At 44.9% G+C, this 27,512-nt stretch overlaps 1 protein-coding gene across 4 annotated transcripts in view; it reads right to left on the bottom strand.

Annotated features, from left to right (window-relative positions):
• Nucleotides 1–27,512, bottom strand: part of NBEAL1 (neurobeachin like 1) — a 142,931-nt gene that overhangs the window by 46,485 nt on the left and 68,934 nt on the right. For all 4 annotated transcript variants that reach the window (XR_014007218.1, XM_081190962.1, XM_081190961.1 and 1 more), the window contains 16 exons: nt 26,238–26,370; nt 24,161–24,280; nt 21,334–21,637; nt 18,477–18,562; nt 17,706–17,795; nt 15,519–15,687; nt 15,210–15,343; nt 13,590–13,749; nt 13,360–13,462; nt 12,307–12,463; nt 9,372–9,530; nt 7,359–7,518; nt 5,767–5,855; nt 2,705–3,262; nt 1,529–1,704; nt 215–368 (listed from right to left, as the gene is read on the bottom strand). Coding sequence is in view for 3 of the 4 variants with exons in the window: in XM_081190962.1 (XP_081047088.1) it covers nt 215–368; nt 1,529–1,704; nt 2,705–3,262; nt 5,767–5,855; nt 7,359–7,518; nt 9,372–9,530; nt 12,307–12,463; nt 13,360–13,462; nt 13,590–13,749; nt 15,210–15,343; nt 15,519–15,687; nt 17,706–17,795; nt 18,477–18,562; nt 21,334–21,637; nt 24,161–24,280; nt 26,238–26,370 (2,752 nt within the window). In the remaining variant the exon portion in view is untranslated. The remainder of the gene's footprint in view (nt 1–214; nt 369–1,528; nt 1,705–2,704; nt 3,263–5,766; nt 5,856–7,358; nt 7,519–9,371; nt 9,531–12,306; nt 12,464–13,359; nt 13,463–13,589; nt 13,750–15,209; nt 15,344–15,518; nt 15,688–17,705; nt 17,796–18,476; nt 18,563–21,333; nt 21,638–24,160; nt 24,281–26,237; nt 26,371–27,512) is intronic.

The raw sequence follows: 27,512 nt of genomic DNA, 5'->3' as shown, positions 1-27,512 counted from the left end.
CAACTTGTTTTTATTATTGCTTGTTAGCCGCCCTGAGCCCGGCCTTGGCTGGGGAGGGCGGGGTATAAATAAAAATTATTATTATTATTATTATTATTATTATTATTATTATTATTATTATTATTATTATTATTATTGAAGTCTGCAGGCAGGACGCAAGGGCATAAGCAGCCACCCGACAACCTGTATCTTGTTTTTACAGATTCATTCCTACCTTTTCCGTCCACAGACTTGAATTAACAAGCCCTTCCGCTTGCAGGAAATCTTGCACGACAAGCAGGAGCCGGAAGGCGTTTTCTGCGTACACTGGAAGAGATTTAGTGTCTCTGTTGTCCGTGACTGCCCATTCCAACATCTTCTCTAGCAAGCTAAGTTAAAAGAGGAAACGTGTTATTCAAAGGAAGCGGACATTATGAATTTCAGAGAACAAGGACCTGATTATGTATCTAGCGCTGCCGCCGTATTTCTTGCTAGGGGGAGGTGTTTTAAACTGCTTTTAAAATTTTTGTTTCAAATACTGTAACCCAGCCTGGGGCTTCAGGGCAAAGGGCGGGTAAATAATATATCAGTAATAACATCTTCATCTGCCCCGACTGCAATAAAACATTTCACAGCAGGCATGCTAACTCTCCAATGCTCTGATTCTTCCATTGTCTCCTGAGACAGGCAGATGGAAAAACAGCAACAACAACAACAACAACAATAATAATAATAATAGGAGTTAGAGGTTCTGTGAAGTTAATTCCAGACACACGAAACTGTGTTCCAATTACAATACAGGCGCCGGAATAAGAAAACGAATCACACCTTGTTTCTCAGGTTGCAAAGACTCTCTCAACTCTTTGCTTAGCATGGAAGAATCAGCTGATACAGCTGGTCTTTTAGCTTTGTATGGACACATGTTGTGCATACGTTGTGTTATTCACTATGCTGTAGACAGCATCTTAAAAAGCATAGACATCACCTTGCCAGCAAAGGTCCGTATAGTTAAAGCTATGGTTTTTCCAGTAGTGATGTATGGAAGTGAGAGCTGGACTATAAAGAAGGCTGATCGCTGAAGAATTGATGCTTTTGAATTATGGTGCTGGAGGAGACTTTTGAGAGTCCCATGGACTGCAAGAAGATCAAACCTCTCCATTCTGAAGGAAATCAGCCCTGAGTGCTCACTGGAAGGACAGATCGTGAAGCTGAGACTCCAGTAGTTTGGCCACCTCATGAGAAGAGAAGACTCCTTGGAAAAGACCCTGATGGTGGGAAAGATGGAGGGCACAAGGAGAAGGAGACGACAGAGGACGAGATGGTTGGACAGTGTTCTCGAAGCTACCAGCATGAGTCTGACCAAACTGCGGGAGGCAGTGGAGGACAGAAGTGCCTGGCGTGCTCTGGTCCATGGGGTCATCAAGAGTCGGACACGACTAAACAACTAAACAACAACAAAACTGACCTGTGGCCTTTGGGCAAGGGGCAGTATATATGTGTGTGTGTGTGTGTGTGTGTGTGTGTGTATAAATTATTAAAATAAACTCACTTGAGTTTTATTTCATCCGTTGGCCGTAGCAGCTCATTGGATATCCCCAGTTTGGTGAGGGCAGAAAAAACCTGCCCCCTCTCAACCCAAGCAGCATCGTCAGATCTTTCTATGCCTCTCCACATCACACAAAGCAGGGCATCAGTGAGTAAATGTATGAGATCTTCTTCACATGCCTATGGAAACAATCGTGTATTTTAAGGAATTATAATATTATTACTATGAGTACCTAACAAGTCTTATCCTTTGGAACAGGGACTGCGGGCATATGTACTTATTTTAGAAATTATGGTCTCTCTCTCTCCCCCCCCCTCTCTCTTGTTTTAGCTGACAAGCGCCCAAAATAGCATCCAATCATATTAAAAGATACACTATAAAAAGAAAAGGTAATTAACCAAGCAGTGAAAACCACAATAGTGTGAACTATTCAGGGACAGCAGAAAATCAACTTGTGCTGGATTTGCCTACTATGCAGTGGCAAAGCCATGTGAAAAGCACAAATCTTGAAATCTTTTGAGCAAAACCGAATAAACACGCATTATTTCTCTCTTTTCATTAAAAGTTTAACTGTGAAAGAATTCTGATTACCGTACTTTTCCGTGTATAAGATGCCCCCATGTATAAGGGGATTCAAAGTGAAGAAAATGGGGAGAGATGACACAGAGTTGTCGAGCTTATTTGGGGGGGGATTACCCAGGGTTATTGAGCTTTTTTTTAGGGGGGATTGCCGAAAATCGCTCACCCGCACGCATCGCAAAATCTGCCTCTCGTCTGTCCCCTAGCCAGCAGAAGCTGCCAATCGCCCACCCAATTGTCATGTCAGCCAATCAGCCTCAGCTATTAAGGCAGCAACCAATCACATGCCCAATAGCCGCTGACAGCTGCGGCAGCAACCAATCAAACGTCCACCCTATGGACTATCCAAGTATAAGACGACCCCCACTCATAGCTGTCAACTTTTCCCTTTTCTTGCGAGGAATCCTATTCGGAATAAGGGAATTCCCCTTAAAAAAGGGGAAACGTTGACAGCTATGCCCCCACTTTTTAGCATAATTTTTAAAGAAAAAAACCTAGTCCTATGCACGGAAAATTACAGTAATTTTTAAAACTAAACTGGATGGGCGGGCAATGGGACCAACCACAAAAGTTTGCCCGGAAGCAGGACGAACACATTACCTCACGAATTTCAAATAATGAGAGATCTGCCGGGAATGCCACCTCTGCCGCTGCGTTTGGGTCTTTCTCAAGATGCCCAGAGAATGTTTTGGTGTTCTCGACAGGCGAAGGGGTGCTGGGCAGGCTGTCCACCATCTGACTCCCACCGTCGCCCAGTTCGTAGGAGTCAACGCTCGAGAGGTCCAAGCTCAGGTGAGAAGGGTTCTTCTGCCACAGCTCATCTTGGTCCTCAGCCATGAAGGACATCTCTGCCCCGGTGGGATCATCGAGCATCACGCCAGGCTTGCTGTCTTCTAGGCTCCACCGATCGCAGGAACCGTTGACAGATGCAAAACTGGTAGCGTCTCCCCCGTCGGCCTTTGAAGAAGAGTGTTTCTGAAACTCCTTACCCAGAGCGTGTTTTTCACCCTCTTTGGCAGAGTCGTTCCTGTTCTCCCTCGCACCGTTCCGGACCTCGGCGTTCTCTTTCAGGAAGAGCCTCGCCAACGTCTCCTGCCAGCCACGCTGCTGAGAAATCTGCTGCGCTGAATCCGGCTGGCTATGGAGGATTTGCAAAAGCTGCAGAAAGCAATAAGCGGGCGAGCTGAAGACTCAACATCAATCTGCAACAGGAACCTTTCAGAGCTTTCTGTGTGCCTGTAAATCACGTTGCCTCAAGAAGAGCCACCAAGGTGCTAAACCAGCACCTATTTTTCGCTCCATAAAATCTAAGGGGAAATGTCTGTGCGTCTTATGGAGCGAATGTGTGGTCCCCGGGGCTGGCGGTGAGGGAAGCTCAGCCTTCCCCGCCGCCAGCCCCACAAGTTGCGGGGAGCAGCGGTGAGGGAAGCTCGGCTTTCCCCACCGCCAGCCCCACAAGCGAAAGGAACCCGGGGCTATCGGGAGAGCGAGAGGGGTCGGTGCGCACCGACCCCTCTCGCTCTCCAGATTGGCGCCTAAAGCCTCCGGAGGCTTCGGGATGCCTTCTGCTGAAGCCTGGAGAGCGAGAGGGGTGCGCACCGACCCCTCTCACTCTCCAGGCTTCAAAGATAGCCACCTGAAGCCTCCAGAGCGCAGCGGGAACTCCCGCTGCGCTCTGAAGGCTTCGGGTTCCTTTCGCTGAAGAGTAGGTGCCCCTTCAGCTAAGTGGGAGGAGAAATGGAAGGGGCTCCGTTTCTCCTGCCGCTTCGCTGAAGGGGCGCTGCGCAGAGAGAGGGGGAGAATTTTGTTTCTTGTTCTCCCCCTCTAAAACAAGGTGCGTCCTATGGAGTGAAAAATACGGTAACTTAAGCTGTAATTAATAGGTCTGAGAATTTAAAGGTGTGACCTAGAGATGGGGAAAAAACCTGGGGGGAAACCAGAAAAATTGGGAAAACCCCAAGTTTTTTCCTGGTTTTTCCCCAAGCCATTTTTTTTCGGGGGGGGGGTGCAGTTTGATATAATCTGAATATTCTGCATACTTTTTTCCATTTTTCTGGGGGGGGGGGATGGCTTTAGAAACAACTGGGGGTTTTCCCCAATTTTTCCAGTTTCCCCCCCAAACCTTCCCATCTCTAGTTATATGACATGCCATCTTTATAATTATTTCAGCCTAAAACAATATGCATTTTTAAAAACCAGAGCAGGGATTATAATACAACAGATCAAACTTTAAATAGATGGTTTAAGAGACAAATGTACTGTGTAAACAAATTTGCAATCTACGGCATGTTGAACAATGAAAGAAAATTATATGAAAATGATGTACTGGCGGTATTTGACCCCTACTAAGTTAGCAAAAATAGAACAAGTACAAATATCTGCTGGAAATGTAAAGAAAAATAAGGTACTTTTAATCATATGTGGTAGATGTGTAAGAAAACAAAAGCTTTCTGGGAGATGATCTACAATGAACTGAAAAAAATGTTTAAAATAACTTTTGTCAAAAAAACCCCAGAAGCTTTTCTATTAGGAATTATAGGTACAGTACCAAGATTCCAAAGGACCAGAAAAGACATTTTTTGTATGTGACAACCACCGCATGGATGTTACTAGCCCAGAGATGGAAGTAAGAAACAATTCTGACCAGGTAAGAATGGCAAACCAAGTTGATGGACTATGCTGAAATGGCAAAATTAACTGGGAAGCTCGGAAACCAAGAGGACAAGAACTTTAAAAAATAATGGGGGAAATTTCTAATTTATTTATTTATAATTGCGGACAGATGAAAACATTAGCAGGATTTTAACCACACTTGTAAAGTAACAAAACTTATGGACAATTTCAGGGGTCAACAAAGTTTTTTCAGCAGGGGGCCGGTTCACTGTCCCTCAGACCTAGGGGGGGGGGCGGACTATATATTTTTTTGGGGGGGAGAATGAACGAATTCCTATGCCCCACAAATAACCCAGAGATGCATTTTAAATAAAGGCACACATTCTGCTCATGTAAAAAGACACTGATTCCCGGACCGTCCGCGGGCCGGATTTAGAAGGCGATTGGGCTGGATCCGGCCCACAGGCCTTAGTTTGCCTACCCATGATTTAGACTGATGGAAAATTTGGATATGAGCCGATATGCAGTTGTAAACATTGTTTTTAGGACCCATGGAGGGAATTGGGGGGGGGGGACCTTGAGATTCAGAGGAATCTCATTCTATAGATTTTTAATTGATTTTGTTTTATGTTTACGTATTTTTAAAAAATAAAATATTTTTTTTACAAAAGAGAGAGACAAATGGACTGTGTAAACGGGGAGGAGCCGAATCCTGAGGATGCAAAACTCACTGAGAATTCTTATAGTTATAATGCAGTCAATTCATACTATCTTCACCAGGTTACAAAAAAAGAAAAAAAAAAGATGAGAGAAACCAGATATGAACATTGTTCCACAAGATCAGTTCCACATAGCCACCAGGTGCCTTTTCCCCCTCCTCTGCCCCATGTGAACAGGATTGCACCCTGCATCAACTTCTGGACACATCCTAAGAACTCCACTGTCTCTCTCCAGACCTCGTCCAATAGACCCATTCTTTGCGATTCACCAATGATGTTCCTGTCTACCACCTGGCCCACTCCAAAACGACAACAGCAACAACAACTCACCTTTTGACAGATGGCCACTCGGACATTGATATCTGCTCTGTGAGCCAGATGCACCACTGCTATAAAGTCCCTGTAATTCACAACTGGATCTGTGAAAAAGAAGGATCATTTTATCATATGTGGTGGGAGTGTAAAAAGGTGAAAGGCTTCAGGGAGATAATACATAATGAGTTGAAAAAAATGTTGAAATATACATTTATAAAGAAACCAGAAGCATTTCTTTTGGGCATTGTTGGAAATGAGATAAATAGAAAAGACTGTAAACTCTTTTTATATGCGGTAACTGCAGCAAGAATATTACTGGCCCAAAAATGGAAGCATGAAGAATTACCAACGTTGGAAGAATGGAGGATGAAATTAATGGACTATGCAGAATTGGATAAGCTAACAGGAAGTATCCAAAACCAGCGGGACCAGAGGTTTACCGAAGACTGGACTAAATTTACAGAGTATTTGAAAAGTTATTTGTGATGATCAAACTACGTTTGTAGGTTTACAAGAAGTTCTGTGAGGAGTAATTTAAGAAATATTGTAAAAATGGAAAGGGAGAGACGATCTGTTAAGAAATGTAAAGGCAATATTAAGTTAAGTATTGCAGGAGATGTGATTATGACGGAGGATTATTAGAGGAGCTGATGGAAGTCCAAATAAGAATATGTATGTAATAATTTGTGTGGTATGTCTTTAAAATTTTGTAAGATAAAATTAATAAAAAATATTATAAAAAAAAATTCACAACTGGATCTGTAGAGTAAGGATTCAAGACACACATGATGAGAAAAAGGGAAAATGTCATAAGTCCACCTCTGTCCCTTTTTCAACCACCAAATTGCAGAGGGTTGGGGGGGTTTTGTGTATTTGGACTTTGCCATGAAAACACTGCAATGAATTGAAGTGATAAATGTATTTTTCCTATTTCAGAACGCAGACGAGAAGAAAAAACTGATAGGGTTCGACCACACAGTGGGGAACTTTTTAAAGCGCTGTAACAAGGGTGTCCCTGGAGCTTAAATTGAGGCTCATCCAATAAAAAATAATATTTAGAACCCCCGTACCACCCACAATGGGGTGAGCTCCCGTTGCTTGGTCCCTGCTCCTGCCAACCTAGCAGTTGAAAAGCACGTCAAAGTGCAAGTAGATAAATAGGTACCACTCCGGTGGGAAGGTAAACGGCGTTTCCATGCGCTGCTCTGGTTCGCCAGAAGCGGCTTAGTCATGCTGGCCACATGACCCGGAAGCTGTACGCCGGCTCCCTCGGCCAATAAAGCGAGATGAGCGCCACAACCCCAGTCGATCACGACTGGACCTAATGGTCAGGGGTCCCCTTTACCCTTACCACCCACCTAGAATCCTGAAATGCCCACTAGTGGGCGGTATGGACCAGGCTGGCAACCCATGGTTTAGAGGATGGTGAGAAAGATATGCAGCCCTGTATTGGGAAGTTTGTAATGCTGTGTGTGTGTGTGTGTGTGTGTGCTGTAAGCCGCTCAGAGTGACTGGGGAAACCCAGCCAGATTGGGGGGGGGGTAATAAATATTATTAGTACCAGTATTAGTATTAGTATTATCATTATTACTGAACCACCCAAGTACCTGCATGAAGAACTTGGTTGAGAAGGTTCTTAATAAGAGATGTGGTCACTGGAGATTCGTTCAGGAGCAGTCCCAATCCGGAATACCCAACTTCTCTGAGTTTCATACGCTGTTTGCTCCGCTCATAGACTTTGGTGCACTTCAACATCTGCCCCATGATCTGCAAAGAAAGGCTGCATGAAGGTCTTCCCTAGGTGGGCAGCCAGATCCAAACCTCCCCAGTAGCACTGATGCACACCAAAGACCCTTCTTCACAAGCAAGAAACCAGAAACCCAAGTCTGGCTGGGTTCTGGAGGTGGAAGATGAATAGTTTCCTATTCATGATGGCTTCATCCCCCAAACAGTGCATGATCATAGAGGTGAGACATTTGCCCTGGTCTTCGCCATCCCATGTAGTGATCAGGTGGGATTGCTATTAGGAATTATAACAAATATAGAGTAAGCCATCTGTGTCAGCAATGAAAGCATTGCGTTGACTGGGTTTAAACTATTTTGATATGATTCTTGATCAATCCACACCTCTGCATCCCTGTTCCATTTCTCTTTCTTGACCAGTCACGTACACTGCCAGTTGCTTCGCCAAGCAGGCATCCTGGGTCATCAAAGACAGTGGGCAGTTTCTTTGCTGTAGCTTTTCTGATATGTTAATCTTAGGATGTTAATCTTAGGGCAAGGAAACAGATCTCACCTGAAGGTGATAATGATCGCTGTCTTCCTGGCCATCCTTCTTATCATGTATTTTGCTTGTTTATGACCTCAGGGGTTGCCAAATGCACTCCTTTGTAGTTCTGTTTTGTTTACCCCAGAAATATGTGTGCTTAATTAGTTTTGGTAGTTTAACTTTGTCCCCACGTGGGGTTTGTTGAAATGCTCAGAAGAAATCTGATTGGTTCTTACGAACACTCTGTAAAAAGTTCTTTTGTGAATAAAACGACCTGGGCCAGAGGGTGGAGACACAGATTATTATACGCATCCTTCCCAGTCTTGCTGGTTCAAGCCTCTGTGTGTATTCTTATTAATCAGAGTTCAATCCTTCCTTTACTTTGGGAACGCCTCAATCCCACTCATTTAGAACCAACTTCGACTCCAATCTACACAGGCCCATCCTGGCTACTATTTTCTCGGTCATGTTTGTGTCTCAGAATGCAAGAGAGCTAGCTTTCGTGTTGAGATTTATCAGATGATAGTAGAAACAACCGTAAAGAGGTTCCATTTCTTCTCTAGACAGCGCTTGTATTGTTTCTAAGCCGTTTAAGGGTCAGTATGTCATTAGAACAAATTTCAAATGGGCACAATTATTTATTCTTAATAAATTGCAGTTCTACAGAACCCTTGCGGCAGCTCAGAACATACCATCAAACTAAGATTAAAAACAGCCATATATGCAGTGCCAGCTTGAACAAGGACATGATTATTTTTAAAAAAACCAAAAGTCGATAAACACCTCTCAGGTGAAGACTGCAATCCTAAACCAACTTGCTTGCGAGCAGGTAGACACAGCAAGATCTATCGTATTTTTCGCTCTATAAGACGCACCAGACCATAAGACGCACCTAGCTTTTGGAGGAGGAAAACAAGAAAAAAAATATTCTGAATCTCAGAAGCCAGAACAACAAGAGGGATCGCTGCGCAGCGAAAGCAGTGATCCCTCTTGCTGTTCTGGCTTCTGGGATAGCTGTGCAGCCTGCAATCGCTCCATAAGATGCACACACATTTCCCTTTACTTTTTAGGAGGGAAAAAGTGAGTCTTATAGAGCAAAAAATACGGTACTTCTGAGCAAATATACACAGTATTGGAGTTTAAAATTAGCTAATGACAGCCAGTTTCCAGAAGCTGAAGCTATAACTGTACAACAGTTCAGCAAAGGTATATATATATTTTAAAAGCTATTGGCTTGCATCCTATACATCGGTGTGCGCAGGACTCAAGTGTGCCAAAAGAAAGATGTTTCCTAGAAAATGTGGCTTAATCTAGCTAGATCTATCATTTTAGAGGAGATGAAGCAAGTTACCTTGAACACAAGCTCCCGTAGTCCATCCGAGTACCTCTGGTTCAGCAGCAAAGCATAGAGGATGTCTGCATTTCCGGGCTCGAACAGCAACAAGAAAAGCTGGTCTCGAGTTGGGCTGGTGTGGAGCAGGCTGTAAAGTACTTCCAGGATGCCACAGAGCTTGGGGGAGAACAAAACTGAATCAAAAGTGCAAAAGCCACACAGTTCTCACTATTCAATCTCACTCATTGTAAACAGCTTTTCATTTCCAGAGATGGGGGGGGGTGATTATTTGAAGCGAGGGGTTTCTTAAAAAATGCCAGCGCCCCTAATGGAATTAGGATGGACCCAATCTGAGTCAGGCACAGCCCTATCTGGGATTTGCATGCTTTCTCCATGAACATTTGTAGCTGGGGATCAGAGACTTGCCAGGAAGGGCAAAACAAGTGAAAAAGGCAGAGAGGTATTGAGCTGCTTGGATATTCAAGTCAGATACTCAGGGTTCAGCCACACTTCCACTCACCCCACCGCCTTCCCTCGGGAAAACCTGCTCTTTACTGCTTAACTGGAACAAATGTCAATTGGTTGTTCCACCGATTGATGGTTGTTCTGATTCAGCGTCCCTTTTTTGGCAAAGGTAAAATGCACCAAATTCAAAAAGTGCCACATTAAAGCAGGGAAGGAAGAACTGAAGGCACTACCAAATTCATCCTTTGCAGACACAGCTGGAATTCAAGTTGAGGGTGCAAAGGAAGAAATGAAAAATTGAGAGAGCTCGCGAGTCTTCCTTTGCAGCCATGGGTTTTCAAGTTGAACCATCTGACTTTATGTTGGTTTCTGTTTATGCCACTGTGCAGTGCTTGGAGTCACAAGACTCTGTTTTGCATTCCTGAGATTCCAGGCTGTTGGAAGTCTCATGAAAGACAGGAGACGGATGTGATGTTTTATTGGTTTCCTGTTCCTTTGTTTTTCAGTTGCTCTCTGCTTTCACAGAGAGAGCATGTACCGTATTTTTCACTCTATAGGGTGCACCTGACGATAGGGTGCACCTAGTTCTCAGAGGAGGAAATCAAGGGGGGAAATATGACACCCCAGCTCTGGGAGAAGCAGACAGGCTTCACGCAGCCTGTGCACTTATCCCAGACCTTCTCCCTGCTACTGCGGGAGGTGAGGGAATTCCCCCATCTCCCACAAAAGCCCACAGGAGGGAGAAGGGACTGACTCGGCCAGTCAGTCCCTTTCCCCTCCTTGGGGAAAAGCCCCCAAAAGCGGCACGCTCTTTAAAGAGCGTGTGGCTCCTGCGGGCTTTTCGACCGAGCCTGTGGGGCTGGCGGTGGGGGGAAGCACTGCTTTCCCCCTCCGCCAGCCTCAAAACCAGGTCGGGGAGTAGCGCGGAGGCGTCGCGTGCCTTCCCGCTGCCTCCCAAGCCTGTGCGGCTGGGAGTGGGGGGAAGCGCTGCTTTCCCCCACCACCAGCCTCAAAGACCAGACTCTCCTGGCTTCAGTGAAAGCAACGCGAAGTCTCCGGAGCGAAGGCTTCGGAGGCTTCGTGTTGCTATCGCTGAAGCCAGGAAGCCTGCATTCGCTCCATAGGACACACACACACATTTCCCCTTAATTTTTGGAGGGGAAAAAGTGCATCCTATTGAGCGAAAAATACGGTTTATTTCTTTTCTGTCTGCGTAGCTAGAAATAAAACTCTTTGCAATGTAGCTCATACTATCTCGTCCTTCCCTGCTGCTGGATACTCTGCGTAATGAGGGAACGTGCCTGGAGCCTTATCAGAAGCTCAGGTCGTTAATCATCATCGGAGGCGATTACAAAGGACTCGACTGGAGGACGAGCTTTCCAGCTCAGTCGCAGCGGAGGCTCCGACACTTTATACAGTATCAGGTCCCTGACAGATGGGCAGTCAAACAGTTTTCGATCCAACGAGCTGGCCAGATCTAATTCCTCACCCCCTGGTTTAGCATAGCAACCTGCACTGAGGAAGTTCTGCTGAACCAGGTTTAGCAAAGCTACTTCAAACCCTGGTTAAGAAGTGAATTCTGCTTAGTGCCAATGCAGAGATAGCACTGCGCCATGATTAGATCACTGCATGGAAGGGAAGGTGGAATTCGCTCTGGAGGAAGGGGAAAGAATTGCACGAGACAGCAGTGTGCTCTGGATTTACAAGCCACGGGCTGCAGCACTCCATCTGCCACGCATAGCAGGGTAAAAACAAATAGAATCCCCTTAAGAAAGAAGAGTTTGTGGAAGAGGCTCAGTTACCTTATATGAAATACTGTATTTTTCGCTCTATAGGACGCACTCTTTCCCCTCCAAAAATTAAAGGGAAATGTGTGTGCGTCCTATGGAACGAATGCAGGCTCCTTGGTTTCAGAGATAGCAACGCGAAGCCTCCGAAGCGCAGAGGGAGTGCTCCCTCCGTGCTCCGGCGGCTTCGCGTTGCTTTCACTGAAGCCTGGAGAGCAAGAGGGGTCGGTGCGCACCAACCCCTCTCACTCTCCAGGCTTCAGGGATAGCCACCTGAAGCCTCTGGAGCGCAGCGGGAACTCGTGCTGCGCTCCAAAGGCTTCGGGCTCCTTTTGCTGAAGCCGGGAGAGCAAGACTCTCCTGGCTTCAGCAGAGAGGGAGAGCTGCGTAGCGCCCCTTCAGTCAAGGGAAGGGGCTCCGTTTCTCCTGCCGCTTCGCTGAAGGGGCGCTGAGCAGAGAGGGGGAGAATTATTTTTTTCTTGTTCTCCCCCTCTAAAACAAGGTGCGTCCTATGGTCGGGTGCGTCCTATAGAGCGAAAAATATGGTGCTTGCACTCAGCAGACGGTTTATGCAATATGCTATATATCATTATTTACAAGCATTTCATCTCTTCCCCCGCCCCCACTCCCAACGTTTCGAAGATGGAATGGAGAATGACAAGAAAAAAGAAACCGTAGTTTAACACAGGCATGCTAAATACCTGCGCCTCATCGTTGATGGCTGCTATATAGCCCATGATGCTCTGCACTTCCTCATGCGCCCCACCTTTGCTCAGGAAGTACTTTATTAATCCATACAGAGATGTTCTTATTGTTTTAAGATCATCTGGCGCCAAGTCACTGTCTTTGGAGCTGTTTCTAACAAAAACAAGGAAAGAAGACTTCATCAAAATGATGGCGTACTATGAATACAAAAGAGGCCAGACCCAGGAGAACCTTAGTTCTTCCAGTTTTCTTTTCACAAAGCATTTTTCCCTTTGTATATAATTTACCTCTTTGTATGTAACAGCTACCCCTACCCAATTCTAAAATATAGACGTGCTTTTACTCTCACAAGATTGAATGTATTGCCCTCGGCGGTACTTGAGGGACGATTCCAACAAGATTCCACACGAAAAACATTTATGTCCCTGTGGAGATGGCAGCACTGAATCAGCGGCACATGTCCTTCTGGCCTGCACTCTTTATAAATCAGAAGGTCGGCAGTTTGAGATATATATATATGTGTGTGTGTGTATAATCGGGGACGCGAGTGGCGCTGTGGGTAAAAGCCTCAGTGCCTAGGGCTTGCCAATCGAAAGGTCGGCAGTTCGAATCCCCGCGGCAGGGTGAGCTCCCGTTGTTCGGTCCCAGTTCCTGCCCACCTAACAGTTCGAATTCACCCCTAAGTGCAAGTAGATAAATAAGTACCGCTTTATAGCGGGAAGGTAAACGGCGTTTCCGTGTGCTGCGCTGGTGCCGGTTTGCCGGAGCAGCTTCGTCACGCTGGCCACGTGACCCGGAAGTGTCTGCGGACAGCGCTGGCTCCCGGCCTCTAGAGTGAGATGAGCGCACAACCCTAGAGTCTGTCAAGACTGGCCCGTACGGGCAGGGGTACCTTTACTATATGTATATTCTTTCTTCCTCTCCCTTTCTCTCTCTCATCAGAGCGGTTAAGACAAAACAATAAAATCAAGAAAAATTCACAGCCAGACGTCAAAGCATACAAAAGTTAAAATGCACAACAAGCTAAGGAAACATGCAAGATTGCATACCCATAATAGATCCTCAGTGTATCCAGTAAAAACTGCACGCCATACTTTTTTCGGAAGAGCCTCCGACTGTCTTTGATAATTGTAGAAAGGTACTGGATGTGACCTACAAACATAACATTTCCCATCAGGGCAGGTCAGTCTAGCCTTTCATATATATGGCGAGTGCATTATGATACGTGCAGCAAACCAAGTTAAGTTTCAGTGTTAATTTTAACAGCGCCTAGCCTCACCGATTCGGAACGGGAAGTCTCCCCGATTCCAGATGCTAAAGTCAAAAAGCAAGTGTTGATACATCTGCTGCAGAAGGGGTGCGTTTTTCGCCACAGAGACCTGTTCTATCAACAACTGGACGGCCATCAAGACATTCACATCCATGAAGCTGCTCGGCACCTAAGAAAGAGTCGGACAAATTTATGCCTATCCCTTTATGTTCTACAAACTATAAAACAAATATTGCGACTGCGTATTTAAGCAAGTAGGCTTCGTGACAAATGTGTTCTTAGTAAGAAAAACCAACCAGTTTTGTTTGCATGGAAGAAGTCAACCTGAGACTTGAGAGAAGAGGTGTGCGCAAGCCGAATTTGCACTTTTCCCCACAGGTTTGCAATTTTATTACAATAGACTATAACAGCTTTGAAGGGACGCGGGTGGTGTTGTGGGTTAAACCACAGAGCCTAGGGCTTGCCAATCAGAAGGTCGGCGGTTCGAATCCCCATGACGGGGTGAGCTCCCGTTGCTCAGTCCCAGCTCCTGCCCACCTAGCAGTTCGAAAGCACCTCAAAGTGCAAGTAGATAAATAGGTACCACTCTGGCGGGAAGGTAAATGGCGTTTCCGTGTGCTGCTCTGATTCGCCAGAAGCGGCTTAGTCATGCTGGCCACATGACCCGGAAGCTGTATGCCAGCTCCCTTGGCCAATAAAGCGAGATGAGCGCCGCAACCCCCGAGTCGGTCACAACTGGACCTAATGGTCAGGGGTCCCTTTACCTTTACCTTTTATAACAGCTTTAGTTTAATAAATCAAATTCAAGTCTCTAATGCTAATATGTGCACCCTTAATGTTAATGAATGGCAGGGAGTTACAATCCTGTAGCATTTCAGGGGATAATTTAGAATGAAATTCCCAGGTGTCAAAAAAGGTTATTTATGTATGCCACTACCAACCAAAGAAGATTGGCAACTTAAGTTGATAGAATATGCGCAGCTTGCAGACTTAACATATAGAATAAGAGAACAAGAAGAACATACATTTAAAGATGATTGGAAAACGTTTATTGAATATATGGGAAATAACTGTGTACAGCTAAAAACGCTGGCAGCATTAAGATAGATTCAGCAGTGTAAATAAGCTATGATAGATGTAATAATGAATTACTGAATGGTATAGTTTCTGTAAAATATGCAGGGATTTATGATATGTAAAATGAACCACGGAAAGAGAAGGGAAGTCACTGATATCTTAAGGATGTAAAAATGAGAACTTGAAATTCTTAAACAGAAAATTGGATAAAAAATTACATACAATTATGTAGCATTTTCATTGCACTTCACTGATCTACGCTGGAGTTCTTTGGTGTGGATCAATGGAAAAATATATCTGGCTTGGATATACAGGGTGATTCCTTTAAAAATGGCCCCACGGATACAGAGTACACATGTTCCACAGGGCCTCTTTTAAAAGACTCACCCTGTACAACAATAGATTCACTGTAGTTCACAATGCACATATTTGTGAACAGAGAATCTGACACGGCAACACTTGTCTACCAAAAATGAAAACATATACAAACTATGGTTTAACTATCCTACTCAGTACAATTGCTAGTATTAAATGTTGGTAGTTGCTGCGTACCTTCTGCAACAGGGCTCCTAAGGTTGCGACCCCATGCGAGTGAACAAGATTATCCTGGTTGATTGGGTGTCTCTGAATAAAGTGCTTTATCATCAGGATGAAAGTTGCAATAATGTTCTTCTCTAAACGAGCCTCTGGAAGAAGGAATATAGGCCTTTAGCTAAAAAAAGTTAGCTCTGCTAAGCAATTGTGGAAGTAGAAGAAGAAAATGATCAAGAGAGGTTTTGTTGTTGTTTGGGTGGATTGCTTTTCCCTGGGCTCATAAAAAAGGCTATTTAAAAGCCTCAATGCACACAGTTCTCGCCTTACCCGAAGCCTTGGTGGAGGTTAACACCACCCAATCTCCTTCTACAGGTGTCTGCAATTCAGGAGCAACCGATTCCACATCAAGCCTCTCAGGTAGCTGCCCATCGAGGCAGCTGATCTGTTCTAGCAGTGGAAACAGCACATTCAGTCCACCAACGCAGTTGATCATATCCTTAAGGAAGAGAGGGAAGAGAGAGAAGGGGTGGGAAGAGGAATGTGTAGTCAGTGTTTGGAAATCAACAACCAAAGAGCTTTGGTAAAGATCTGCGACTGTAAGTGAATTGGTATTCTTGTGAGCTTCTGAAACAAGCTGCAAATACTATATAGATGCGGAGGTTAATAGCAAATCACACTGCACCCTGCTTTCTGTCTGCACCCTAAACAGCCTCAGTCCTGTGTTCCTGAGTGTCTCCACCCCTATCGTCCAGCGCCGAGGGCCTTCTGGCACTTCCCTCATTGCGAGAAGTGAGGTTACAGGGAACCAGACAGAGGGCCTTCTCGGTAGTGGCACCCACCCTGTGGAATGCCCCCCCCATCAGATGTCAAGGAAATAAGCAGCTATCTTACTTTTAAAAGACATCTGAATGCAGCCCTGTTTAGGGAAGTTTTTAATATTTAATACTGTATTGTTTTTAACACTCGATTGGGAGCCGCCCAGAGTGGCTGGGGAAACTCAGCCAGATGGGCGGGGTATAAATAATAAATTATTATTATTATTACTATTATTATTATTATTATTATTATTATTATTATTATTATTATTATTCCTAAAAACATTGGATTTATTTGTGGGAAATGTATGGGGCTGCAAGTGGGGATGCCATGGAAGCAGAGGCAAAACTTTCCCCCTTCTCGTGCCACTTTGGTCCCCGTAATCTAGAGTGAGAGACAGGTTTTGTCTCCACCTCAACTGTGTCCCTTTCAGTTTCTCTCATATAATAACCTACTTCCAGAAGAGAAAGTAAGCAGAAATGCTGAAACTACCACGTACTTTACAGGTTAATGAATTAACTTCTTAACCCTCCATTGGGCTATATGGCAGGTGTTATGCTACACCAATCCTCTGAACGTTTGGTAGAATCTAGGTAAAGGTAAAAAGGTAAAGGACCCCGGGACAGTTAAGTCCAGTCAAAGGCGCTCATCTCACTTTCAGGCCAAGGGAGTCGCCATTTGTCCACAGACAGCTTTTCTGGGTCATGTGGCCAGCATGACTAAACCACTTCTGGCACAACGGGACACCATGATGGAAACCAGAGTGCACGGAAACACTGTTTACCTTCCCACCGCAGCGGCACCTATTTATCTACTCGCAATGGCGTGTTTTCGAACTGCTAGGCTGACAGAAAGCTGGGATAAAGCAATGGGAGCTCACCCCGCCATGGGGATTCGAACCGCCAACCTTCTGATTGACAAGCCCAAAAGACTCAGTGGTTTAGACCACAGCGCCACCAACGCCCCAAGTGGGAGAATCTACAACCCAGATCCATTCTTAAGGAAATCAGCCCTGAGTGCTCACTGGAAGGACAGATCCTGAAGCTGAGACTCCAATACTTTGGCCACCTCATGAGAAGAGAAGACTCCCTGGAAAAGATCCTGGTGTTGGGAAAGATGGAGGGCACAAGGAGAAGGGGACGGCAGAGGACGAGATGGTTGGACAGTGTTCTCGAAGCTACCAGCATGAGTTTGACCAAACTGCAGGAGGCAGTGGAAGACAGGAGTGCCTGCTGTGCTCTGGTCCATGGGGTCACGAAGAGTCGGACATGACTAAACAACTACACAACCTAGATGTCAAGAGTCAACGCACACTCTTCCTGCTCACTGTGACTGCAGAAAGTTGCACTGCAGACTTGCCTTTAGAAAGTCACAATTCTTTACATGTACAGTAAGACTTATTTCTAAATAGACCTGCATAGGATTGCATTGCTATGAAAGTGTCAAGATTTTATGTAACCTTTTGTAAAGCACCTCCAAGGTATCTCTACTGATCTCCCCTGCCAGGTTTTTTGCTTTCCATCTACTCTCCCCATCCCTTCTTTGGTCTTAGAAACACACACATACAGAGAGAGAGAGGATTGAGACCATTAGCTCCCCCAAAACGCTGTTAAGTTGGGTGGTCATTTCTCATACACATAATATAATCCAAACCCTTATGGAATCCCACAGTCATTACAAGCCATTGGAGATGTTTACCTTTATGTCCCAGTTCACCACTTTGTTCCCTGTTAGCCTTCCATGTAGAAGATTGGGGGAAAGGTCAAGGCATATTGGGCTTCTGCAAGCCTGTCCAAAAAATAGGAGAAAATGAGCTAAGCACTCTTTAACAAATCAGCTCAGGCGCAGGACAGTGGTACCTTGGTTCTCAAACCTAATCCGTTTCGGAAGTCCATTCCAAAACCAAGGCGTGCTTTCCCATAGAAAGTAATGCAAAATGAATTAATCCGTTCCAGACTTTTAAAAGCAACCCCTAAAACAGCAATTTAACATGGATTTTACTATCTAACGAGACCATTGGTCCATAAAATGAAAGCAACAAACAATGTACTGCAGTCACACAATCAGTCAATCAATCAGTAGCTGAACTGGGCTCCACACAGTCACAAAAACAAACACAAAAATGAGCCGCAAAAACGCTAAATAAATAGCAAAACCAGACAGACCTCAGCGTAACACTCAATAAGTGTGGCACTCAAATCCGAAGCCTAACACTCAAAACGGAAATGTGACACTCAAAACGGAGCACGTTCGGCTTCTGAAAAAAGTTCGCAAACCAGAACACTTACTTCCGGGTTTGCAGTGTTTGGGTTCCAAGTCGTTTGAGTACCAAGGCATTTGAGAACCAAGGTACCACTGTACAGAAATCTGCTTAGTTATCATGGCTAAAGCTGGTGGTATCCTCACCATATTTATATAATCCTCTTCTACAGCCATCAAAGCAAAACTAAAGGAAAATGGAGTTCCTACCTTGGGTGTATAATGAAGAAGCATTTTACTGGGCAAATCGGCTGCTTCGGAGTCTTGAGATTTCCATGGAGTTAAGCAGTTTGGACCTTCAAAATATTGCGGGAGAGAGAGAGAGAGAAAGCCACAATAGGTTTAACATTTGTGCCGACAGCCTGACTTAACACCTACTCCCCAATCTAGCAAGAGAGATCCATGTGAAGAAGCAAAGCTGCCATGCAGACTGCCTATCGAGAGAGCTGAAGGTGCATCTCAATGTGTCTCACATCTCATGACCATTTCCACACACCCACACCCACACACCCCCCCCCCACACACCCTGTTCCTCCAGCCTGGCTGGATGTTTCTTTTGAAGCAAATGTGGCCCCATAGTATGTATGTAACAAGTGGTATGAAGCTAGACAGACAAAATACCGTATTTTTTGCTCTATAAGACGCACCAGACCACAAGACGCACCTAGTTTTTGGAGGAGGAAAACAAGAAAAAAAATATTCTGAATCCCAGAAGCCAGAACAGCAAGAGGGATCGCTGCGCAGCGAAAGCAGCAATCCCTCTTGCTGTTCTGGCTTCTGGGATAGCTGCGCAGCCTGCATCCGCTCCATAAGACGCACACACATTTCCCCTTACTTTTTAGGAAGGGAAAAGTGAGTCTTATAGAGCAAAAAATACGGTATATAACAGCCCAGATGCAGATGAAAACAGAAGAAAGGGGGGGGGGATGACACGTGTTGTTTTGAAATAAATAAATAAATAACCGTTCCCCTCTTTATTTTCAACTTTCTTGGGCACATGAAACTAAGCATAATTACCTTGAATTTCTGCTTAACCCTCAAGAAAGAAGGGCATTTTCGCTGGCCAGGTTTAATTCAAATCCATCCAACCTCCTTTGGGGATGGTTCTCAGGCAGGGTGGAAGGAGAAAGAACTTGTCCATGTGAAGACCACCTGGTGGAAACCCTTACACATATGGCTCTCAATTGTAAACTATATGCTGATCTCCGCCAGCAATTTCTAGATCAACTCTGTATTCCCAAATGGAAACCAGAGTCAAAGGTCATACATTTTCTATTACTGGGGAATGATCAGGAGCTCACCAAGTTAGTGGCTCTATTTGGTTTTTTGTCGTTAAAATACACTGCAGACGTCTGATCTCCCTGAAGATCATGAGATGTGACGATAGACTGCTCTGCCTCCTTTCTTTCAGCAAATGTTTCGTGTCACTGGGGAAGTGGTAATTCTGTATTGATTTGTTTTGTTTCGGATGTTGTGTGTGTTGCCAATAAAAGGTTTTACGAGTTCTCTAAATGGAAGCAACTATTTCATTCATGATATTTGTCACCAATGTGGTTCACACCTAAGTAAAAAAGGAAAGGACCCCTGGACGGTTAAGTCCAGTCAAAGACGACTATGGGGTTGCAGCACACATCTCGCTTTCAGGCCAAGGGAGCCGGCATTTGTCCACAGACAGCTTTCCAAGTCATGTGGCCAGTAGGACTAAACTTCGGGCACAACAGAACATCGTGACGGAAACCAAAGTGCACAGAAATGCCATTTACCTTCCCGCCACAGCGGTACCTATTTATCTACTTGCACTGGCGTGCTTTCAAATGGCTAGGTTGGCAGGAGCTGGGGCAGAGGAATGGGAGCTCACCCCATCGCAGGGATTTGAACTGCCGACCTTCTGATCGGCAAGCCCAAGAGGCTCAGTGGTTACTTAATGGGATAGTAATACAGATGCCCATTCCATTTGCCAACTTTACTGTGCTCAGTCTTCTATTGGCACAGATGACACACACGGCTAAAGCGTAACCAGAGTTCCATTTGTAATATGAGTGTGAAGCTAATTATGAAGCATGGGAGAAAATCAAGGGCAAATCGCAGAACTGTGTGCGTGTGTTTATGAACACACATTTCCATGAGAGATAAAGTTAGCAAAAAATAAGGCAGAGAAAACAAATGAGACTAAATTGGGGCAAATTAGCCTTTATAAATCCTGCCAACCTAGCAGTTCGAAAGCACGTCAAAGTGCAAGTAGATTAATAAGTACCGCTCCAGCGGGAAGGTAAACGGCATTTCAGTGCGCTGCTCTGGTTCGCCAGAAGCGACTTAGGCATGCTGGCCACATGACCCGGAAGCTGTACGCCGGCTTCCTCGGCCTTTAAAGCGAGATGATCACCGCAACCCCATAGTCGGTCACAACTGGACCTAATGGTCAGAGGTCCCTTTACCTTTAACCTTTATAAAAGCAGGGACTAGACAGGGGAAGCAACTATGTCAGTTCAGAGCCTTGCAAACCGCCCTGTGATCCTCAGATGAAGGGCAGTATAGAAATTTAATTACTTATTATTAATAATAATAGGCCATAGGAACTGGAAACAAAAGAGATTCCTAGGCAGACTAAAACTTAAGAACAACAGAAGCGGGATCGAAATACCCAAAGTAAACTGCACTTTCCAGAGATGGAAAGCAGCTAAAGTCCCTGCCAGAGAAGAATGGCGGATGAAGTTGATGGAGTATGCTGAAATGGCTAAAATACCAGAAGAATAAAAAATCAGGAAGACCAACATTTTCATAAGGAATGGGGGAAATTTATAACTTATCTTAAAGACCATTGTGAACAGTTAAAATCGTTAGTAGGATTGGAATATCATTTGTAGTTTAAGGGTGAATTATGGATACAATGGAGATGTAAAAGATTTGGACTACTGTAAAAGATGCAGAAGGAAATGATGAACAACAGGACCCACAAAGGGGAGGAAATCCAGCAGATTCCTTGGAATCTTGTTTTTGATTATTTATGTTTGATATATCTCTGCAAAATTTTAATTTGAAAAACCAAACTGCACTTCGGAATGCTCACCTGCCAAATACAACGCTTTCACATGAGGAGGCTGCAACGCTTCATGAAATATGATAACTGATCCAAGCTGGCCTTCGAGAGAGGTAGGGCATCCCCACTCGCTGTCCTGCGTTCCTGCCGAGATCAGCTTAGTGATGTGTTCTGGCTTGCCCAGGAGCCCACTCCAGCTGCCTGGGCTGAGAATACCACCGAGCGACGTCCGATGGGGAAGAGCAGGGGATGAAAAAGGCGGATCTGGGATCTGGGATGGCGGTGGAGTAGTTGTCCTTTGGCCAGCAGAACCAATGCAGCATGAAGTAAAAGACTGGAGAATTTCACCCATGTTGCAAAAAAACAACAACCACACACATCGCAAATTAGTAAATTGAATGCAGTTTGGCACATACCAACAGATAGCCATAAAGGGCCTAAATTATCACTGCGTGAAGATCTCTGTCTTTTGACAAACATTTGGCCTCTCAAGTGTTACCTTTAATCTCCTTAGCATGCTAATTTCAAATAGTTTTATCTCCTGTCTCTTGCCACTGGTTATGAGCTACGGCTTTTGTTTCTTGTTTTTTTAAGTTGTCTTTTAAATGACTGTAAGCTGCCTTAAGCATTTTAATACAAAGGCAGGGTAAAATATCCTTAATAAAATTTCATATAGGTATATGTACACATACAAACATGTATCTATTATGTGCGGTGCTAAATTTCTAAAAAAAAAATGTTCAGGGGTACTCTTATTTTCCTACTCCTATTGAAATACTGCCCCTCAACGAGGCCAAACTTAGATTCACAAAATGCACACCCCCCAGGAAAAAAAACATTGATTATGTGTGAATTTTATGTCAAAGACCATAAAAAACTTTATGCTGGTCTTTAGTGTGACCAAACTCTCTCTCAAAAAAAAGTTTGGATCGACTTTTTACTGAGACATCAGCGGTTTTAACTTGAAGTTTGCTGTAACAGAGATTGTTGTCTTTCGTGATACATATGTATAAAATATATACACTCTTACGCTCTTGTGTTTTGGTTTATTTTACAGGTGCTTATTATTTTTTCCTCGTGTGTTCCACTATGGAATTTGAAAGCCTCAATGAAACTTTTAATTGATAAACAAAACTTTACCAGCCTTTAAACCTCGTGCGCACACACCCCTTTTTTACACACCCGTATTTTTCGCCCTATCGGACGCACTTTTCCCCCTCCAAAAATGAAGGGGAAAATGTGTGTGCATCCTATGGGGCGAATGCAGGCTTCAGGAAGCTCTGCGCAAGCCTGGGGAGACCGGCGCGACTTCCCGCCGGGCTCCCTAGGCTTGCGGATAGCAGGCTGTTCTCAGGGCTGGGGTCGGGGGAAGCTCAGGCTTCCCCTACGCCAGCCCCGCGCCTCGGGGGAAATTCCCCCCCCTTTATTTCCCCCCCAAAAAACTAGGTGCGTCCTATGGGGCGGTGTGCCCTATGGGGCGAAAAATACGGTATGTCAGGTTATTTTGCTGCAAAGTTTAAAAGGTTGTACCAATTGCTGTCCCCTTCCCTCAAAGGCAGCAGAGACTTCTGTCTGTCAACAGAAGGAGGTAGGAGGTGATTTTCACAAAGGCTCACATTTCTCCTGCAGGTCCCCATGGCTCACACAATTGCCCCAGCTCCTCAAAGACATCCCTCAACCATTCTAGAGCAGGTGAAGGGGAGATAAGTGGGGGGGGGGAAACTTCCTTCCCCTTCCATTCAAAGAAGATTCCTGAAACAGTGGGATATATACACAGTCTATGTAAAAAAAGGGACGTGAGTAGCACTGTGGTCTAAACCACAGAGCCTAGGGCTTGCTGATCAAAAGGTCGTTGGTTCGAATCCCCGCAACAGGGTGAGCTCCCGTTGCTCGGACCCAGCTCCTGCCAATCTAGCAGTTCGAAAGCACATCAAAGTGCAAGTAGATAAATAGGTAACGCTCTGGTGGGAAGGTAAACGGCGTTTCCGTGCGCTGCTCTGGTTCACCAGAAGCGGCTTAGTCATGCTGGCCACATGACCCAGAAAACCTGTCTGCGGACAAACGGCGGCTCCCTCGGCCTACAGAGCGAGATGAGCGCCGTAACCCCAGAGTTGTCCGCGACTGGACCTAATGGTCAGGGGTCCCTTTACCTTTACCTATGTAAAAGAACACTGTCAAAATATTAATCTGCTGGCAGGCTTTGATTGAGTTTCTGTGTGTAAATACGACGACTTTATATAATTTTAAGTAAGCTAAACAATATGGAGAAAATACAGTCAAGTGCGTATTTAAGGAATCAAATTCAGGAACATAATGGGAATATCAGAGGTCACGTTATTACAAAACGATGTAACAAATAAGTATCTATCAAGGAATGAATGGCTTTTTTTTATTTTGTCTTTAATAGCCACTGATGGTTTTTGCTATACTGTTTTGGATCTAATAAAACATTTGAAATAGGGGGAAAAGAAGAGAAAAAGAAACAGTCTTCCGTGAGCAGAATACCACAAGATTTGAGTTGAGCCTAACAGGTAAAAGGTACAGGTAAATGACCCCTGGTCACTGAGCCTGACAACCTATTGGAAGCCAGTGTAATTATCGGTGTACAGGTGTAATAAAAGGTATTACACTTTGCAGGTTTTGGTTAATAATCTCACTACCACTTTCAGAACATGCTGATCATTTTGGAGAATCTTCCTTGACTATCCAGTTTAGAGGCGACCATAGTCAGTAAGCAAAAGCTGATGTGACAAACTCACTTGTTGCATAGTTTTTTTCTTTATGCATCCACAATGAAAGCTAAAGGCTCATATTCTATGCAGGGAGAAAGTGAGGTGTGACAAAAGCACAGACTTACTTCATTCATGGCAGGAAATCTGAGGGGTGCCGAGATCTTCTGCTGTCCATTCACATAAATATATACAAGGCTTTGACCAAAGGGCCTCTTCCCAGGCATATGAACAATGCTTATGTTGTGCTGTTGAAAAAAAATGATAATATTGTTTAGTCATCATCATTATTAATTCTATGGAGGAGTTACAAGTGGCTAATTGTTGCTAGATTTTGCACCCAGGAACATTATGTAGCTATATGCATCCATCTCCATGAAAGAAATAAAATAAACAATTGCAGTAGATTACTTATCTGATCACTAGGAACAGACCTAGATTTTCTCATTGGTCTTAGAGAGACGCACCGTATTTTTCGCTCCATAAGACGCACTTTTCCCCTCTTAAAATCTAAGGGGAAATGTCTGTGCATCTTATGGAGTGAATGTGTGGTCCCTGGGGCTGGGGGTGGGGAACCCAGGCTTCCCTCGCCAGCCCCACAAGCACAGGGAGGGAAGCTCAGCTTTCCCCACCGCCAATCCCACAAGCTGCGGGGAGCAGTGGAAAGCTTCAGCGAGGCGCCTGTCCTGGAAGCCAGAGGAGGAACAGAAGGGTCTCCTTCTGTTCCTTCTCCAGCTTCGCTTGAAGGGGTGCTGCGCAGCTCTCCCTCTCTGTGCAGCACCTCTCCTGCGAAGGAGTGGCGCTGCGCAGAGGGAGAACCGCACAGCGCCCCTTCAGCGAGGTGCCTTAGCCTCTTCCGGGCAGGGGGAGCCTTCATCCCGCTGCTCTGAAGAGGCTTGGCGCTGTTATCCCAGAAGCCAGAACAGCCACACAGTATCTCAGAAGCCAGATCCCTCTTGCTCTTCTGGCTTCTGGGATTCAAATTTTTCTTCTTCTTGTTTTCCTCCCCCCAAAACTAGGTGCGTCTTATTCTCTGGTGCGTCCTATAGAGCGAAAAATACGGTAATGCTCACTGAGGAGCAAGTCTTGCATCTCTATCCTATCATGCTCAAATTCCTCTCACCTTTCCTATACCCAGGAATGTTGCTCCATCCGAGCGTTGTAAATCATTGGTACAACGCATGCAAAGACACTCCTAAGCACCCTTTAGAGAACTGATTAAACCTAAGAAATGCAATAACGTTTAGGAGCCTCCATGGGTTCATCTTAATCAGATTTAACAACAGTCAGGCACCCCAAATTGTGACCTACACAGACTAGATTTAGTGAGACTTGGGGCTGGCAAGGACGTCGTTACATCTTTACATCATGACTGCCTTCAGATGATAATATCTTTGCTTAAGAAGGCAAGATATGAATGAGTTTTGTGTCCATACATGCAGTCTTCGACTACGAAATAAACAAAAAAATGGCAAGCTATAATAAACCATGGTTTTCTGTTACATCTGAACCAAGTCTGGAGCAAGTCAGCATCTCAAAACATGGTCCAAAGCTGGTTTATGTCGCTCCAAACCCAATGATCATAGTTTTCCAATTGGACATCGTTGGGAACTATGGTTAATTGAAGACTTATGGGTGTAAATGCACTATGCCAAGAACATAGGAAGGAAGGGATGGCATGAGAATGGAGAATCCGGGGAAAGGTTTCGTGCATTAACCCGAAAACCGGTCATTTGAACTTGGTCAGTTATCTTATCCTGACAGGGAATTCCCAGTGCCTACCAACAGAGAGCCAAGTCCACTTTTTAAAAGGGTCCTATTGCATTACAGGGATGCGGGTGGAGCTGTGGGTTAAACCACAGAGCCTAGGACTTGCCGATCAGAAGGTTGGCAGTTCAAATCCCCATGACGGGGTGAGCTCCCATTGCTCGGTCCCAGCTCCTGCCAACCTAGCAGTTCGAAAGCACGTCAAAGTACAAGTAAATAGGTACCGCTCTGGCGGGAAGGTAAAACGGTGTTTCTGTGCGCTGCTCTGGTTCGCCAGAAGCGGCTTAGTCATGCTGGCCACACGCCGGCTCCCTCGGCCAATAAAGCGAGACGAGCGCCGCAACCCCAGAGTCGGTCACGACTGGACCTAATGGTCAGGGGTCCCTTTACCTTTACCTATTGCATTACAACAAGGTCAGCTGAAACAGTCTCTCTTACCCACAGAGAATCACAGAAGCAATGATCCGAGAGCATCACGGTCGCATATTCCTTCTTCGTACACACGGCAACCACTAGCATTCCTGAACACGTAATAAAAGCCTCAAACCCTGTTCCATTGCCTGTAAAAAAGCTACAGATATATATATATATATTTAATGAATATGGTCAGCTCTTCAGAGGCACACATTAGCAGATAATAATAAACATTTCTTTTGCAAGGAGTTATAATCGTCTCCACAAGGGTGGTGGCCCCCCAGGCTCATTTGAAACTAAGCTGATTAATTCAGACGGAAGGGCAATCTTAGATCTGAGCGTACTTATCTTTCCAGGCAGACCATGTAATTTTGATACCTCTCAGATTCTACCAATTTCAGCATGGAGCCACTTCTGAGAGCAGCTCTCTCCTAGCAGAGCTACGCAAAATGCTGTTTAACTGAGGCCGTCTGAAATTCTATAGGTAGCTTAGTTTACGTGTTCTATGGACCATAAACATCATATAAAGGTTATCAAGACAGCCACAGAAGAGGGGGGAAATACAATATACATCCCCAAAGATTGCACCTTTTAAATAAAAGGATAAGAAAATCTACGAGCAAAAATCATTTGAGAATACAGATAGTCTTGACTCAGAACTTATCTTCCCTTTATCGGTCATTGTCTTGTTTTGATGACTACAGTGAGAAACCTAGCTATAGTTTCTGTAATATTAAGTCTGCCCTCCGCCATCAAAACTGAAACAGAAAATTCAACTGAGTTCCCCAAGTGTAGAGAAAGTAGCGAGGAGATAAATTAGGATTTTATAAACATATTTTAAAATTTGCACCATAGTAGAACATAGGCTACTGTTTCTAATGAGAAGAAGCTCTCAAAGGCCGAGGCAGTCTGCTGAATCGGCCTTCCATACCTGCTGATTGCAAAGCACTGAACCATAGCTGTCAACCATCTCTTATTTGGCAGGAAAGTCCCTTATCCCAGCGCCGTGTCCCGCTGCTGTCCCTTATTGATGATGTCCCTTAAATTTCCTGGGTTTCAAAGGAAGCAGCTCCTCTCCCTCCCTCCCTGCCGGCCAGGGAGGAGGGAGGCTCCAACTGTGTTGCTTGGCTGCGTTGCTCACCCAATAAGGAGTCTAAGAACGACTGGGGGGTGGAGCTTGCATGCCTTGTGCTGATCAAATCGGCCGCGTTGCCTGGGGACTCGCCTTTGCTCAGCACTTCCCAGCGGAGAGGTGACGGTGGTTTCCCTTGCTGCATCCCCTTTGCTGGGTTGCTGCAC

The sequence above is a fragment of the Podarcis bocagei genome, assembly GCF_964188305.1.
Source record: "Podarcis bocagei genome assembly, chromosome: 1".
NCBI lineage: Eukaryota > Metazoa > Chordata > Lepidosauria > Squamata > Lacertidae > Podarcis > Podarcis bocagei.
This window is presented reverse-complemented; position numbering and strand designations above follow the sequence as displayed.